At 53.3% G+C, this 17,557-nt stretch overlaps 1 protein-coding gene across 5 annotated transcripts; it reads left to right on the forward strand.

Annotated features, from left to right (window-relative positions):
- The first annotated feature begins 147 nt into the window (after positions 1-147).
- On the forward strand, positions 148-17,512 carry SDCBP2 (syndecan binding protein 2). Of its 5 annotated transcripts, none has more exons than XM_008703268.2 (10): positions 148-4,381; positions 8,303-8,375; positions 9,047-9,101; positions 9,821-9,921; positions 13,741-13,899; positions 14,461-14,636; positions 14,716-14,887; positions 16,289-16,336; positions 16,701-16,792; positions 17,033-17,512. In XM_008703268.2, the coding sequence occupies exons 2-10, from the start codon at positions 8,322-8,324 to the stop codon at positions 17,085-17,087; spliced, it is 912 nt and encodes a 303-aa protein (XP_008701490.2). In that variant the 5' UTR covers positions 148-4,381; positions 8,303-8,321; the 3' UTR covers positions 17,088-17,512. The 5 variants fall into 5 exon arrangements, with proteins under 5 accessions (XP_008701490.2, XP_008701491.2, XP_008701488.2 ...); XM_008703269.2 differs by having other exon boundaries at positions 148-4,374; XM_008703266.2 differs by having other exon boundaries at positions 148-939.
- The last annotated feature ends 45 nt before the right edge of the window (positions 17,513-17,557 follow it).

Consider the following 17,557-nt stretch of genomic DNA (forward strand, 5'->3'; position numbering starts at 1 on the left):
TTCAAACCCAACCCAACCCCCACCACCTTGGAACACACATCCAGACTTTCAACATTTTATTTATTTATTTTTTGAGAGGGGGAGCGGCCGAGGGAGAGAGAATCTTAAGGAGGCTCCACACCCAGTGCGGAGCCCAACGCGGGGCTTGATCTCATGACCCTGAGATGACAACCTGAGCCGAAATCAAGTCGGACACTTAGCCGACTGAGCCACCCAGGCGCCCCCAGACTTCCAGCACTTTAATCTGTGTCCTCCCAGGCCGTTTGCAACACACATCCACTTTTCGAAAAATGAAAACCAAACAGATCAGAATCACAATACTGATTTTTCAATATCTTGCCAATGTCTCGGGAACCTTTCCTTGTGGTTTTTCCTTAAATGACATCAATAGCTTTGTGATCGTCCACGAACATGGATTTGTTTAACCAGACCCCAGCGATGGGCATTTGGGATTTCTAGATTTCCCTATTATGGGCAACGTGGTGATGGGCTCTGGGACCTCAATGACTACTTGTGTACTGTAATAAATTACTAGAAGGGAAATGCTGGGTTCACAAGTTCTGGCCATTTTTTAAGGGCCTGGATGGCCCTCAAACTGTCTTCACATTCAGCAGGACTGGATGGCCAATCCAAATTTGATTTCCTCAAAGTCAAGAAGTCTTGGTTCCTACTTCTCTCGCCAGCTGCCGCTGTGTACCCCTAACCCCACTTCCACCTCTTGACTAAGGCCCGAAACCTCTTCTGGACCCGGTGACTTGCTTTGTTTATACTCACAGGGCATTTACCTACGTCCATTGGGGTGAGTCAGCTGACTGGGGGGCGGGCACCACCCTTCCCAGAGCAGGAACCTGGCTGGGACAAGGGCCACCTGCTTCCAGGGAGGGGAACAGACTCTCGGCAGTGGCTGGCAAAGCGCGCTCGGCAGCACCTGGCCTGCAGGTAAGAGCTGGGGCCCGTGTGGATCGGGACTGAGGTCAGTGAGGCTTGCTCTCACCCTGTCTGTTGGGTCCTGACCTTCTGGAACCTACCGGGCAGTTTTCTTTCAAGGTGCCTCCCTCTGGAGGCATAGTGTGAACGGGGGTCTTCTTCTCGGACCCCTGCCCTGGGTCAGGTTTGAGGGCTGAGTGATCTTGACCCAGACGACGTGAGGGCTGCAGGCTCCTTGTGACCTCCTGTGACGGGGCTCAGGAGATGCGGCCCCCACCCTGCTCCTGGAAGAGGGCCTTTGGAAGGCCGGGCAGAGTGGATTTCCACAGGGAACAGAGAGTATATGCCTCAGTTTCTGTTACTTATGTCTCCGCCTGAAGCTGTTTCTACCAACTACCCGAAGCAGGCGAGGAAAAATCTGCTGGGGAACAGGGCCAATGGCTCGACCTCTCCCATAACTGGTTTCCTCATGTGGACACTGGAAACATCCCCACACAGTCGGGAGCACTGAACAAGCTAATGGGACTAAGGGGGACAGTCTGTGCCCCGCACACAGCAGAGCCTTGGAAAATAGAGCTTCGGACGAGGCTGCTGTGCGCTGGGAAGACGCCGCACTGGCTCGTTACATAGGGCGGCCCAAACTAACCAGAACAATCGTTTTTGTTTTTAAATAGTTTTTTGTTGTTTTGCATTTTCGAATTCCAAACTAATAACAATTCTCACACCACCATCACTGCTCCCCAGGGCTCCCTGTATCCACCCTTGCCCCTCTGGTCTGTTCTCCCAAAGTCAGCCAAAGGGGGGCACGTGAAAATGTGAGTTGGACCATGTCCACTCTGCTGCTCCACGTTCTCCAGTGGCTCCCACCTCCGCAGAGTAAATGCCAGATCCTGGCCACGGCCCCTGGGGACCTGCCCGCTCACATCCCCTCCTAGCTCCTCACCACTGCTCCCCCAGTCTCACCGGCCAGATGGTCTCTAAACAAGAGGCACCCCCACCTCGGGGCCGCTGCAATGGCCATGCCCTCAGCCTTGATGCTCTTCCCTACCCCTGTAGGCTTTTACACAAGTCACCCGTCACTCCAGTCCCACAGTGAGGCCCTTATGGACCTCTCGACACTCTACCCTCCATCCTGCTTTATCTCTCTCCCCATGACTGCCTACCACCTAACACACTTCTCTATCCAGCTAGAAACACTCAAGGACAGATATTCCTCTTGCTCACTGCCTCAGTACCTAGAACAGCACAGGGACTTAGGGGCTCAGTAAACGTCCTGAGTGAACAGCTAGCGACGACTGCATGCCCTGTATGTGCTAGGTACTGTGCTGAGCGTGTTCCATACATATCTTCTCTTTTTAAGGATCTTTAAGTCTTCCCCATAATTCTGTGATGCAAGTAGTCACCCCTATCACAAAGGAAGAAATGGCACTCAAAAGGCACTTGTCATGCTTGCTCTCACAGATCAGAGGCAACAGTCTGAACCCAGTCCTGCCTCCCTCCCAGGTCTCGCTCCTGCTTTGCCTCTCAGGGGCCTGCACTTGGGAGCACCTGCACTCCCCGAAGACGTTCAGAGCTTTTCTCCAGCGGGCAGGACGGCCCTGATAGGAGGAGGGGGTACATGCTGGTGGCCTAGCAACAGCCTCTTCCTTTCTAACTCACCACATTCCTGGGCTAATCTGGCCTTCCAGGAGCTATTCCTCTGACACTCTAACCCACGCTTCCCTCCCGCACACACTGTCTTCTGCAGGATGCAGATGAGCTGTCCACAGGAACAAGTAGGAGTCCCATAGTTGCAGCTCTTTGGAACAAGGTGTTCCAAAGGAGTGTTCTCATTCCAAAAGCCAAAGATGGGAGCTGACGACCCCTTTCAGCCCTGATCTCCAAGGACCTGATTGCTGGATTGTTGTGGGTGGTATTACTGCTTATATCAGAAAGTACAGAAGTTCAGGGATGGAAATTCTGTAAAGTGCAGGGGAAAGGAAAATTCCTTTGAGAGATGGGTTATTTTCCTTTCACAGGAGCCAATTAATTGCAGGAAGCCAGCACTGAGCTGAGGCAACTCTTCCATTGTCAGACTGTAGGAAGCAGCCTTTTAATCTACTTCATTAGGGCAATGGTTTTTGTTGTTGTGGTTTTTCCCCTTTCTAGGCCCAGAGGTTCTCCTCAAAGGACTTTTTTAGGGCTTTCTCTTCCCTGTGTCTTGATTTCCCATTCCTTTAAGAAAGAGTAACTGGACGCCTGCCTTGCGCCGGGCACTGGGCTCAGCACTGGGGAGGGAGACGGGCAAACAAAAACCACACAGAGGAAATCCAATCCTAGGGAATGTAGACGACCTTGCTCACAAGAGGTGCTTAATAAACATTAGCGGAATGAATGATGAATGGGTGAATATGAGGTTCTGGGTCTAGAGAAGGGAGGGCTGCCTAATTCTGTGAGTGTGTGTGGGTGTGGGATTTGGGGGAAAGCTTAGAACTGAAAAAACAGGAGCTCACCAGATGGACAAGGGGGAGGGAGAAGGCCTGAATGGCATTCAAGACAGAAGGACAGGCACCTGAAAAGGCAGGGAGGCATGAACTAGGAGTGTGAGTTCTAGTGTCAGGAGGCAGTCTGAAATGAATGAAATGCAGGGTGAGTGTGGAACAGTGAGGAGGTGGGATTGCAGATGGTACCAGGAGTCAGGTCATGGAGATCTGAATGCCAAGTTGAAGTTTAGAGATTTATTCTGAGGGCAAGTGCTGCCCAGGGCTTCAAGAGAAGGAGCTGAGGTTGACTCCCAATTTCTGGCTCAGACCAGGGGGTGGACTTGGTAGGGTAGCGATAGAGGGGCAGCAATGTTAGGAAAAAAGGGGCTCAGTTTGAATAACCTGCAGGAGGTAGTAAAGATCTGGAAGGCAGCTGGACTCTTGGGTCTGGGCCTCCCTATCCCTGGAGCAGCACACTCCACACCCGCTCTCTTGAACCCTCCTTCCTTTCTACAGAAGGCTTTCCTGGTTGCCCTAGCCTTTTGTCCTGTACCCCGTAAGCCAAACTGCCTGAATCCTTATTTCAAGGAGCAGTGGGTCCGATTCTGCTGTGGGAAGTGAATGCGCGGCCAAGCACAAAACCCCTACTCTGAGTAGTGGGCCTCAATCACTCAGCTCTCTCCGGTGGGATCCCAGGGTGAATCTGGGTAGAGTGGGGGCGGGGCACTTGCAGCTAAGCACCGGGTCAGAAGTCCAGGCCAGACAAAAAAACCTGGTGGGAGGTCAGTGATGTCACAACGGGTAGGAAATACTCGGGAACTGAAAGCGCTTCGGAAGCCTTAGCGGGCGAGGGGGCTTCTATTCCAGCAAAAGCAGCGAGGAGCGCAGGCGCGTCTATACGCTCCTTCCCTCCCACAGCTGCCTTAGAAACAAAATCTTAGCCAGCAGGGAGCGGATGACCGGCACCTACCCTCCTCTGGAATCCGTAAATGGTTCTCTGGGATCAGCGGCGGGGGGGGGAACATTCGCCCCTTTAAAGCTCGATTTGCTCCGCGCGGCCTCCAGTCCGGTAAAGAAGGGACAAGGGGCCCGATCGAGTCTTCCCGTCCCTTACGCTGCTGCTTTACCTGATTTTTTTTTGTGTGTGTGTGTGTGTGGGTGCCGGCGCCAGCCATGGGCACCTGGAGAAAGCGAGACGCCGGGTGGATTCTAGTGACCCAGCCAGCTACCTACCCGCCCGGCGAGGAGGCCGCCATTTTTCACCCTACTACCGCGGCGCAACCTGGGAGCCATCCTTAGCTGCGCGCAGGCCTGGGTGGGTGGGACGCCTGCGTTCTAAACGCCACAGCGCGCCCTAGCGGCCTGGCGGGGACTCTGCGCAGGTGCGGTAGCCCAGAGCAACCGGGAGACGTCGCTTCCGGCCGGGTTCGCAGCGGAGGGTGCGTCAGAGTGGGAGTAGTTTAGAGACCTTTGAGCGGTGCGACGAATGGGGAAACTGAGACCTGGGATGAAGAACAGGCCCTTAACGACCCGTGGGGCTTTCTCCCGCCCCCCATGCGTGGACTTTGTGCCTGGTTGCGCAAAGCGAGGAAATTGAGACTGATGGAGGAGGCGGGCTCGTCCCGAACGGTGGTTCCCGGCAGGTGAACCAGCATGATGCCCTGTCGTTATCGTAAAGGCGAAACACGGGCAATGAAAGTAATTTATAGTAGAAGAATATGCCCTTCACTTTGCAAAAGCTGAAACTGGATTGCAGCAGATCGTGTCTGTCCCTAACTCGAAATGAGTAAGTTTGGATTTAGGAGAAGACAGTTCTCAACTGAATTTTGCCGCAGTTTGTATTTGACGTCTCGAATCAAAGGCTGGGTATTTGTGTACAGGTGTGGGATTAGTATGACAGTCGCAGTGCTGTCAGACACATGGGCGTGTTCTGGTGACTCACCTGTGATGAGAAGGATTGGCCCTGATTTTCCAAAATGGTGAACAAAACAAAGTATAACCAACCTTGATTAACCTGGTATATGCATGTCTGGATAACATATTGCATATTAAAACCAGGAAGTACTGTATTTGTATATAAAGCAGGTTACAAGCAGGCTTTATGCCCACGTGAAGGTTTGGGAGGACAGTTTGGTGAACGTTCTACGCGTTCCAAGAGGTCCAGATCTCTGTTGGCTGCTTCGTAAATGTTAGTAATGTCCCCTCAGTCTTGTGACACCCAAAAATGCCCACAGAAATTTCCAGTCTGCTTGTAAACTACTGTTCTATTCAAATGACAATTTTTGTCACTGTGCGTGTTTGCCCTTGTTGTGGTAGGGAGGCGTAGCGTGTGGTGAACGGGACACAGCCCCTGCCCTTGTGAGGTGGGGTCCAGTACGAATAAATACCCAGATGTCAATCATGAAATACGATAAAGAGCTTGACAGTAGAGAGCACAAGTCAGGGTTAGGAACACAAGAAGACCCAACTAACTAGCAGGGGGTCCCACGGCCTGAAAAAGGCAACGCAAGAAATAGCATTTGAGGGGCGCCTGGGTAGCGCAGTCGTTAAGCGTCTGCCTTCGGCTCAGGGCGTGATCCCGGCGTTATGGGATCGAGTCCCACATCGGGCTCCTCCGCTGGGAGCCTGCTTCTTCCTCTCCCACTCCCCCTGCTGTGTTCCCTCTCTCGCTGGCTCTCTCTGTCACATAAATAAATAAAATCTTTAAAAAAAAAATAGCATTTGAGCAAAACCTTCAAAGAGCACCACACAGGGAAGGGTGGTGTGCCAGAAGCAGACGGCCCAGGATGACTAAAACAGGCCCATGGTCCCTGGTGCACAGTGGATACTCACATGCTGTGAGTGGATAGACGGATGATTGAACGAGGCACAGCATATTTGCTGGCTGGGAGCCATTCCCCACTAGATCAGAAATGTTAAAAGGCAGGGGAATACCAGCTTCCTAATTCTTCGCAGAGCCTGAAACTGAGTGGGGACTCACAGAAGGTGGAGGTGCTGAAGGTCCCAGATACAGAGAAAGTGTTGTGGGGTCCTGGCCTGGGAGTGATTTCTTGGAAGGGATCTCTGGTGCTACTCTCCCAGAGGGCAGCCACTAAAAATAGAAGTGCTGTGATGCTTCGTTGTTAGAAAAAGCAGGGCAGGGGTGCCCTCTCACCTTCACATATGCGCTTCATGCATGATCCTGGTAACAGGCCTGTTCTTGGTGGATGGTACCTGCTTGAGGACTGTCCCAAGAGAACAGTCTCCCGGAGTGTGTGCACACTGGGGGAGGCCGCAGGCAAAGGGTCTCTTCCCCCAGCTGGTCTAAAGGAGGTCAGAGCCGGTCTCCCTCTCCCCCTGGCACAATCTCTGTCCTCTTGAGGTGATCATTTCTGCCACCAAGACCAGACTAGGGCAAAGATCTGGAGCTGCCTGCTTCCAGGAGCCAAGCAGGGGATGTAAATTGCTGGCCGGGTACTTTGGGAACCGAGAAAGCACAGGCAGCCCATCTGAGAGGCTGGCTGCAACTCAGCCTGGTCTGGGTGTTGCTGCACATGATTCCTGCTCTTGCATTGCTCAATAGTTTGACTTTTTTTCAATACAAATTAGAAGTGAGGAATTTTTGTTTTCCCACACTTTAAAATGTTGGCACTAATTCAAATTTGAAAAAACAAAACAAAACAAAAACACAAGCCTGAGAGGTGAATGAAATACATTCGGGACCTCTGGTCCTCGTTTCCGTCCTAGGAAGGTGGAAGGACATCAGCACAGGTATACATAATAAAGGGGTGCCTGGGGTGGTCACAGGGAACTGAGCGGGGTATGCCAGGGGTGATGGGACTCCAGCCCTGCCTGGGTCCAGATCCTCTGGGCATCTCCCCTGAGTGACCCACAGGGGCTAAGGTCATCCTCATCCAGCATTGTTCCTTCTCCTTCCTCTGCATCTGCTGCCTTCACCCCCCCCCCCATTCCTTCTAACCTGCCATCAAATTCCTTCTCTCTCACATCCCACCCCTAGTCCCCATGCTGTGTGCAGACCTCCATCATCTTCCCGCCCCTCCCCACGCACTACAACATTCTCCAATGGGTCTTGCCTCCTCTCTTGTTCTCCAGATGGCAGCCAATAGGCCCTTTAGCTTGGGATGTCTTACCCCTGCTTAAAGCCCCCTGCTGGCTCCCGCTGGTCTCAGTATCTACCCACACTCACTACAGTGGCCCACACAAACTTCTCATTCCTCCAGAGACTGGAACTCATGGCTCACAGGCCAGATGCCAACAGATTTTAGTTGACCTTGCAGAGTACTTCATATATTCAAATTTGTGGCCTAAATGCGAAACCCAAGACACTGCATTTAATAAGATCAGAGCTTTCCTTTACAAGGAGAAGAGTGGAAGCCTAGGCTAAGATCAAGGCTGGAAATGGGTGGTATACAGTAGGAGCTCAAATACCCAGAGGTGAAAGGGGTGTGGGAGGGATTCTAAATGCCCCAAGGCCTTTCTCTTATAATTAAGACCCCACCTACTTAACACTGGACTGAGTTCTGTGTAGTTGGGGGAGGACACTGTAGCCACCCCCCCCCAACAAAGGCCAGGTATGCAGCAGGTACTCACTATGAACCTGCTGGATTGAGCTGGGGTCTTGAGTGACCAGATCTTATAAGCCTGTCTGACCTTTGAAACATGGCAGGGAGGGACTTGATCCCTAGTCCTGCTCTTCCTGGCCAGCGTGTCCTGGGTGGTCCCCTGGGTCCAGGGCTTAAAGCCCAGAGTCAGTTGAACAGGTGGGATGGGATTTTGTAAGCATGGAGACGTGGGGGTGATACCTTCCTGCTCTCTTTCTCATCCTGAAAGTCCTGAGTGGCACACATGGGCTGGAGGTAGACATCCATGCTTCCTCTCACCCCTCACCCCTCCCTACCCTCTGTGCCCTGTAGGGCGTTCCACGGAGCAGCCATGTCCACCCTGTACCCGTCTCTGGAGGACCTGAAGATGGACCAAGCCATTCAGGTAAGCCGCTAGGCATGTGTTGGCCTAGGCCCCCTCACGGGGCCTTTGGGATTGCCCCGGGTAGATGAGGGAAGCTTGTCTTGGAAGGTGCTGGCTCTTGGGTCCCTGGGCATGCAGGCCACCACTGCAGGGCCTGCTGGTGGACAGGTGTCCAGAGGCTAAGGCTGCGGAGTTACAGCAGCAATGGAAAAGACCAAACAGCTGCAGACAGGCCTCTTCTGTGCGTCCAGGTGCTTCCTCCATCCCAGTTCAGGTAGCCTCCGCTGTAGACAGGCTTCCAGAGTCACGCCATGGGCACGGCCTTTGGGCTGCTCATCCCCAGAAGCCCCGTCTTCCTTCCATCCACCTGTGGTTGAAGTGGGTTTTGAGAATTCCGGACTTCTCGACTGAGAAGTTCATTAGGAGGAGGGCCTCAGTTCTGGCTCATTCTGGCTGGCTCGGGTGGTAAGCAGTTCATGGCGTTTGGTGGGTTGCAGGCTACGGGGAGAGCCTTCCCCAGAAACATGGACATCTGAAGAGAACACATTTGCACACCCCCAAGGTTCATGGACGCCCCACCTTAGGCCCGCCAGCATAACTAATGCCCTGACCCTCAGCCTCAGGGAGCCCCAGGCTCCAAGGGTTCTGGGGGTCCTGGCCACAGCTGACCAGTGCTCCCCACCTCTCCCCAGGCCCAAGCCAGAGCTGCACCCCGGATGCCCGCCCTGCCAGTCTCCCAGCGTCCAGGTGAGTGAGCCGGCCAGGGTGGGGGTGCCCCTGACTGACAGTGACCTCTTGTGGCCACTTCCAGGCACTGCCTCTTGCCTGCCCCTGTGCTGTGGGCTTCCAGAACATTTTATCCCCACCAGAACCTTTTGAACCCCGAGAAAACTCTGGCTTAGTGAGAGCACTAACTCCCCTGATTTGGGGCTACCTTCTGTGGCTGAGTGAGGAGACCAAGGTGTCTGTGTTGGCCCTTCGAGTTGTTGGTGGCAGTCTGGATTCGGGTCCTGTGACAGCTAACTGGACCTCAGGGCCGTTCTTTCCCTCCTTGCTGGGCAGTTTCCTGGGAACTGCCCTGGGGTCAGACGCTTGCCTCCTGCAGCCCCTGCAGCCCCCCAGCCTGTGCATTTCCCAGGAACCAGGGCCTCGTGACCAGCAGCAGGCCTGTGTTTGGTGTCAGGTGTCTGGCTGGCTGGTGCCAAACGAAGTCGGTTGAGTTGAACACCCAAGCAGTCCATGAGGGACTCTGTGTCCCAGCCTGCTCCTGGGGAGACCCTGCCCCTCAGCCCTTCTGAGGGGAGAACCCACATCACCAGCGAGTGTTCCCTTGCGTTCTCGGGAGTAACATCCCCAGGCCCTGTTTCCTAATACAAATGAGTGACCACATAGGAGCCAGGCAGGTGTGGCCAACCTCACCCCCCTGAGTAACACCTCTCCTCTTCCTTCCGTTCCCTTCCCGTCAGTTTTGTACCCAAGTCTGGCAGAACTGGAAAATTATATGGGTCTTTCCCTCTCCAGCCAAGAAGTCCAGCAGAACCTGCTTCAGATTCCAGAAGGTGCTAGTGTAGGTATTTGTCTCTTGCGTGCTATGGGCACAGCATGTGCCAACTCTCCCTCCCTCTTGGTCTTGCCATTCGAACAGACTGGAAGCTCCTCATGCCCAGCATGCCTGGGCTCTGTTTCTTGAAGGCACTTTTCATTTTGAGCCATCGTTAAAAGTGCTGTGGGGTTTCCTGCAGACTTGGGGGTTGGAGGGCCACCACCTGCCCTTTGACCTTTGGCTTCAGGCTGCTGGATGAGAAGGGAAGGCAGTAAACCCAGTCTGAGCCTGGAGGCTTCTAATGAAGGAGCTGCCTGTGCCTTGAGAGCTGTTGCTTGGACAGCAGAGCCGAGACAGGGAGCAGCTTGTCACCCAGCTCTGGTCCCCAGATGAAGGGACAATGCTTGCTTGATTCCTGCTCTCCAAGGTTTGGGGGAGCAAGAGAAATTGTGACATAGAAATGTTCCCTCCTGAAAATACGTTCATTTAGAGACCCAGTCCCCACTCAGACCCCCTGCCAGTGGGTTCCAGCATCCCCGCAGGCCACTGGTCAGTGGGCTGGTCTGCTATCCTGTCCCCGCGTGGGTGAAAACTGGTGGCAGAGCCCAGCTGCTGGTCTTGCCGAGGCTGCAGGGGGGTGAGTCTGACAGGAGAAAGTCGGCCAGGATGGGGGCGCGTGGGGCCCTGGGGTGTTGCTCCACGGTGACCCCCCCCCATAGTCATGCCGTGAAATACAGACGGGAAGCCGAGAAACTCGTGTGGTATATACCTCGCTTGTGAGCCTTTGACTGACTTCCTCTTTGTTCCAGTAATGAGGACATGAGTGCATTTCACCTAAATATTGATAAAAATATGACAGATGAATTCATTTTTATAAGTAAAAAAATTTAATGTTTAACGTTTTATTTTTAAATAATCACAGATTCATGGGTCACTAAGATAGTACAGAGAAGCGTACGGAAGATTGTACCCTCCACCCGGTTTTCGCAGTTGTTTTGTGGGAAGGGGCTGCATAACCGTAGGGTAAGGAAAGCAGGCATTTTACGTCGGTCCAGTGAGTGTCTAGTTCTGGGTCACTTTGTCACCTGCATAGATAGACCCACGGAGGTACCAGTGCAACCAAGGCACAGACGGTTTCGTCACCACAAAGGTCTCCCTCGGGCTGGCCCTTCGTGATCATGCCCGACTTCTCCCCCTGCCCTTCCCCAACCCCCTGGCCACCACTAGTCTGTTTTCTGCCTCGATGATTTTGTTTCAGAATGGTACCTAGATGGAATCATATAGTGTTTACGGATTGGCTTTTTCCACTCAGCATAATGCCCTTGAAATTTTTCCAGGTTGTTCACTGTATTAATTGCTCATCCATTTTATTTATTTATTTGTTAATTTTTATTTCAGTTTACTTTAATTCCAGTATAGTTACCTACGGTGTTCTGTTAGTTGCAGGTGTACAACATAGTGACTCGGCACTTCCATACATCACCTGGTGCTCATTGCAACAGGTGTATGTTTAATCCCCATCACTGGTTACCCCCACCTCACACCCCATCCCCTGGTTCATCCCGTTGTGTTGCTGAGTAGTATTCCATGCTATGAACGTACAGTACCGAGGTTTGTTTAACCCATTGGGGGTCGTTTTCGTCGTTTCCAGTTTGGGGCTATTACAAACTAAGTTATTATGGCTATTTGTGTACAGTTTTTTTTTATACCAACGTAAGTTTTCATTTCTCTGGAATAAATGTCCAGGAGTGCAGTTGCTAGGTTGTATGATAAATGCATGTTCAAATTTTTAAAAGAAACTGCCAAACTATTTTAAGAGTGGCTCTACCATTTTACTCTCCTCGCGGTAACATGTGCCGCTCCAGTTTCTCCACCCTCACTAACGTTAGCCGTTCTGTTAGGTGTGTAGTGATGTCTCTTCACGGTCTCCGTTTGCATTTCCCTATTGCCATGGCTAGTGCTGTCCAACGTCTTGTCACGTGCTGTTTACCAGCTGTAAATTCTTTTCAGTAAAATGCTCTTCAGATGTTTTGTTCATTTTCTCAGTGGATAGTTTGTTTTTTTAAGCCAAGTTTTGAGAGTTCTTTATTCTAGAGTCTTTTGTCAGATAGGTTGTAAAAACTTTCTTCCAAGTGTGGCTTCTCTTTTCACCTTTCTAAAAGGACCTTTGGTAGAGTACAAGTTTTTAATTTTGATGAGGTTCAATTTATGGATCTTTTTCTTTTGCGGATCAGGCTTTGCTGGCCTGTCTGAAGACATTTACACCAAGCCCTAGATCCTGAAGATTTTCTCCTTTAGTTTCATCTATAAATACATTATAGTTCTATGTTTTACATATTTAAAAAAGATTTTAATTATTTATTTGAGAGAGAGAGAGAGAAAACAAACAGGGGATGGATCAGAGGGGAGGGAGATAATTTCCAGCCGTGAGCACAGAGCCCATCATGGGGCTCGATCCCAGGACCCTGACATCATGACCTGAGCCAAAACCAAGAGTCAAATGCCTAACTTACGGAGCCACGCAGGCTCCCCATGTTTTACATTTAAATTTATGAGGAAATTTGAGTTAATTTTTGTATAAGGTATGAAGCTTAGGTCAAGGTTCATATCTTTGTCTGTGGATGCTCAACTGCTCCCAGGCCCTTTGTTGAAAAGACTATTTCTGGTCCCTCGAACTGCTCTGGCACCTCTGTTAAAAAGCACTTGGCCCTACTTGTGTGAGGCTATTTTTGGAGTCTTTGTCCTGTGTCGTTGATCCATGTGTCTGTCTCTCCACAGTTATCAAACTGTAGCTGAATAATAAGTCTGGGAATTTGGTGGAGTGATTCCTCCTGCTTTACTCTTTTTGTCAAAATAGCTTTAGCTATTCACTTCCTTTGTCTTTTCACGTAAAGTTTAGATTAACCTTGCCTGCGTCTACAGAACGCCTTGTAAAGGTTTCGATAGAAACTGCATTAAATCTTCACATCAATTTGGGGACAATTGACAGCTTTACTACGTTCTTCTAATCCATGAATGGAAAATACCTTTCCATTTATTTAGATCTTCTGTGATATATTTTATCAGTCATTTTTTTGTTTTGTTTTCAGTATATAATTTCTACATATGGTTCGTTAGATCTCCTGCTTTTTTTGACTGATTATAGTTGGTAGTATACTTTTAATTTCATGTTCCATGTGCATTCTGTTAGTGTATAAAAAATACAGTTGATTTTTGTGTGTTGATCTTGTATCCTGTGACCTTGCTGAACTCACTTATTAGTTTTAGGAGTTTATTTGTAGATTCCTGGGAATTTCCTAGTAGATCGTCATATCATTTGCAAATATTTCTTTTCTAATCTGTATGCCTTTTATTTCCTTTTCTTGCCTTATCGCTCTGGCTAGTTTTTCCAGTATCATATTTAATAGTAGTGGTGAGAGTGGCATCCTGACTTGTTCTGGGCTTTAGGGGGAAAGCATTCACTTTTATACTTTTTGCTTACATTTTTTTCAAGACAAAAATCAAATTGAGTCCTTTTTTCCCCTAGTTGCTCCCTTATTGCTGTGAATTCTTTTTATTTTTAGTTGGACTTCAAAGGGGTCTTCTCCTGATACCAGCGTGCCTTGCAAAATGAGGGTCCCTTTTCTGTATACCCATCCTCTGTCTCTCCTCATTTTCCTGGCTGTTTTTCAGGGGCGTAGACTTTGATGCCCCCTAGTGGCTTCATGGAGCCACGTCCCCTAGCAGCCCCCGCAGAGAAGAGCGTGGTCTGGGGATGGGATAGGGCCCAGGGACCACTGCATCTTTCTTTTCTCATCCTTATGAGGCCCCAGAGACCAGCTGACCCCACCCTGGTGTCTGCAGGTGGCGGGCTCTGGCTCCTTGCCGCGCCAGTTGGTGGCACCACTGTCTGGGAACAGCCTTGGCGCGCGGCGTGCGGAGATTAAGCCCGGGGTGCACGAGATCCACCTGTGCAAGGATGAGTATGGCAAGACGGGGCTGCGGCTAAAGGCCATTGACCAGGTAGGGCTGGGGGCTGTGCAGGAGAGTAGGGGGCATCCCCCACACGCATCGCCCACCACCTGGGAGGGGGCAGTGCGGGCCTTGTCCGCAGTAAGGAAGGTGCAGAGCAGGCAGGGGAGCCGAGGCCTACCCAACCTCAAGCCCAGGCTCTTCCTCTCAATCTCCCCCCACCAAGGCCTCAGGGCTGGTGCTGGGTTCCAACAGCCGGGACCCTCCACCTACCCCTCCTGGGCTCCTACCACTCAGACCTCGCTTCCTCCCCCCTCCATCAGAGGGGTCTGGCTTGCAGGCAGCTGTCTGGAGACAGTGGAAGCCAGGGGTGCTGATGCCATCGTTAAAAGCTAGGCAGTCCAGGGGTTGCGGGTGCAGCCTCCAGCCAGGAGCCTGACCCAACTGCTCCCCGGCTATGTGGCCTGGAGTGCTTCCTCCCCAGGAAAATGGGGTAACCTCTGTCCTGCCCACACAGAGCTGTAGCTCCTAGATGATTGGGAGAACAGCAGCAGGAGGGACGTGGGCTCAGAGTGGGCTTCGGAGCTGACAGCAGGGCCCTGCCTGCTCCAGGGGCTCTTCGTGCAGCTGGTGAAGGCCAACAGCCCTGCGTCTCTCGTGGGGCTGCGCTTCGGGGATCAGATCCTGCAGATCGACGGCCGTGACTGTGCCGGGTGGAACACGAACAGAGCCCACCGGGTGCTGAAGAGGGCATCGGCCGAGAAGATCGTCATGGTTGTTCGGGACAGGTGGGTAGCCAGGCCCCCAGAGCCTCCCTGTCTGCCCAGGCCCGGGTCCCAGGCCCGGCTCACTGTCTCTCCCTGCCAGGCCCTTCCAGCGGACCGTCACCATGCACAAGGACAGCACGGGCCACGTCGGCTTTGTCATCAAGAAGGGGAAGGTCATCTCTGTGGTCAGAGGGAGCTCTGCGGCCCACAACGGGCTCCTCACCAAGCACGCCGTGTGCGAGGTGAACGGGCAGAACGTCATCGGGCTGAAGGTAGGCCGGCGGCTGTGCTCTGGCCCCGGGGCTTCAGGGGCTGAGAGCTTGCTGCGCGGAGGGAAGGTTCATGTCTGCGGCGGGCTGCTGCCCCCTCCGAGCCTCAGGTCCCTCATCCTCCAGTTGCTGTGAGGGTTCCCTGCGGTGAGGGGGGTCGAGCTCTGAGCACGTGCCAAGCCCGTGGTAAGTGCTCAGTAAATATGAGCTCTTGTCACCACCGCACGGAGGCCGGAGGGCGTGCGTCAGGCCAGGGCGCCGGGGAGGGGGCTGCCGGCTGCGTGGACGCCTCCCTCCCCGGCGTCTGTATACTGGCTCACAGTCCGTAAGAGGAGTAGGTTAGAAAATTGCTGTTCAGAAACACACTTCTGACCTCTGTTCGTCTTTTGAGGGGGTGTGTGCTGAGTTTTATCTTTAAAAAGCAAGAAGGAGCAAGGGGTCCAGGGTCTAGTGGACGCTGACCGAGGGGTGGGCGCCTTCAGGGACCAGGCCGTGGAGGATGAGGAGTCATGTGGCTGCTGGTCCCGAACAAGTGAAAGTGACATTTGACCCTGACTCGCTGCCCCCGGAGAGAGGGTCCTCCTCCGGGAGCGTGAGTGAGAGTGAGGCTTCGGTCCCCTCGGGCCACCGGGCTGCAGGGCGCCCCCGGCAGAAACGGCCCAGGCCGTGGCCTCTTACTCCACGCTGGCACAGACCTAAGCCAGTTCCCCAGCCTCTCAAGGGCCAGCGCCAGGCCGTTCCTGTCCGTATCTGCTCCCCGCGCCCGACAGCCTCCCCGCCTTCTTCGGAGGCTTGTTCCGCTGGCTCCTGAGCATGGTGTCCAGGAAGTCCTTCCTGATGTGTGTCTAAGATCCCTCCCGCTGCGGGTCTCCTCCCTCAGGGCTCAGGCACACCACCCAAAGGGAAGACTGTCTCCCTAAAACGTTGACTCCGCGGACACCGATGCTGAGTCGCTGTCTCTCTCGGACACCAGCAAATCCACTCCTTTCAGGGCAGCCCGGCTCTCTGATTGTCACCCTCCCTGAGAGCAGGACAATGTGCTGCAGGTTCTCTCTCCCTCCCCGAGGGCTCGAGGCATTCGACCAATGTGTCCATGATCCTGGCAAACCCTGGTGCTCGGAGGCCCGGGGCGCCCCCTTTTCCTGAATGGCCCCACGGAGCGATGCTTTGTGAGATGGTTTGTCTCCTGAAAGCCCATCTGTTTCTGCCCTGTGGCTGTCACTAGTCCCCTCTAGCATGTCTCCGCCACTTGTCCCCCAACAGCTGAGCGCGTAACCGAGTTAGATGTATGTGAACAGCCGCTCGGCTCTGAGTCAGGGCCGGAAGCCCTTCTGCGGCCATGCTTCGGAGTTTGGTCTCTTTGGCCCCCTTCTTGTAGAGCCTTGTCCTTTCTTGTTCTCCCAGCGGTCTGAATGGCATCTGCAGACCTTCCTCTCTTTACTGGGCAACAAGGTGAGACGAAGAGGGCCCGTGAGGGCTCTGCTCGGCTGGCCGGCCACCAGGAGCCCAGTGGGTGGGGGGTGCACCTGATGGCCCCCACTGCCTGGTCATTTTCCTTGTGCTTTGGGGCCAGAGCCTGAGTTTGACTGACTCCCACGAAGGCCGGTGGGGAGGGGTGTGCTCAGTTTTACCGCAGAGATGCTCGGGTCAAGGGCCTCACATTTTTGCTCAAGCAAGGCTTCACCTGGGTGTCTGCCTGGGACCCTCTCCTGCTGGCAGCAGGGTCCTCTAGCAGGGGCCACGCTGACCCCCCCCCAGAGGTGCCTGCAGAGTCGCCCCTGGCCCCAGGGTGACTGCTCACTGACCTCCTCCCCAGGACAAAGAGGTCACAGAGATTCTGGCCATGGCTGGGAACGTTGTCACCTTGACCATCATCCCCACCGTGATCTACGAGCACATGGTCAGAAAGTAAGGCTGCTCCCCTCCCACCTTTGCCCTCACCTCCCTGCCTCCCTCCCCTCCAGCCTCCTCTGGGCTCGCACAGGGCACAGCCCTCCCTGCCCTCCCTGCCCTGTGGCTGGTGGCTCCCCATGATTTGAAAGTCTTAGACATGCAAATGAAGGCCCCCCTGGGGGAGGCGCCGGCCAGTGGGGAGGGGAACCCGCTGCCAGTTTGGGCGACCGTCCTCGTCCTCCTTGCTGCATCTAGGTTGTCCCCGACCCTGCTCCATCACACCATGGACCGCTCGATCCCAGACATCTGAAGCCGGGGAGGGCCGCCCAGCCGTCCCACCCTCCCCCCTCCTGCAGGAAAGGGCGGAGTCCTCCCAGGACAGTGTGGGAGGCCTGCTGCCTGGGGCGGGGCTGTCCTGAGGGGGCGCCTTCCGGGTGGGGCGGCCACTGCCACCGAGACACACCGGCCTCCTGGGAGCCTCAGACTCCACAGGCAGGGACTCTGTGCCCGTTGAAATGCGGGGCACGTAGGCAGGCCGGCCACACACTTCTTAAAGTTGCAGCTGGGTCCCTTGTAAGATTTTTGCTGCCTCTGCCAGAAAAACAGTTTCACGCTTTGAGAGAACACAACTACGTTCTTCGTGAGAATTTTTTCTTTTCCCTTGGCCGGCTGTGTGTCACAAACCATACGTAGTTACAGTCCCTCACTTCTTTTGAATAAAGATTTGATTTTAAAGAAAAACCTTTCTTCAAAAGTAATTGAAAATTCTGGAATCCTTGG

The sequence above is a fragment of the Ursus maritimus genome, unplaced genomic scaffold (genome assembly GCF_017311325.1).
Source record: "Ursus maritimus isolate PB19 unplaced genomic scaffold, ASM1731132v1 scaffold_22, whole genome shotgun sequence".
In the NCBI taxonomy this organism is placed as follows: Eukaryota; Metazoa; Chordata; class Mammalia; order Carnivora; family Ursidae; genus Ursus; species Ursus maritimus.

Bases quoted from the DNA above. Each gene is read 5' to 3' on its own strand.
- SDCBP2 (XM_008703264.2), top strand. From the start codon at position 5,108: ATGCCCTTCACTTTGCAAAAGCTGAAACTGGATTGCAGCAGATCGTGT. The intron at 9,102-9,820 runs GTGAGTGAGCCG...CCTTCCCGTCAG, and splicing joins GCCAGTCTCCCAGCGTCCAG to TTTTGTACCCAAGTCTGGCA. The intron at 14,637-14,715 runs GTGGGTAGCCAG...TCTCCCTGCCAG, and splicing joins GTCATGGTTGTTCGGGACAG to GCCCTTCCAGCGGACCGTCA.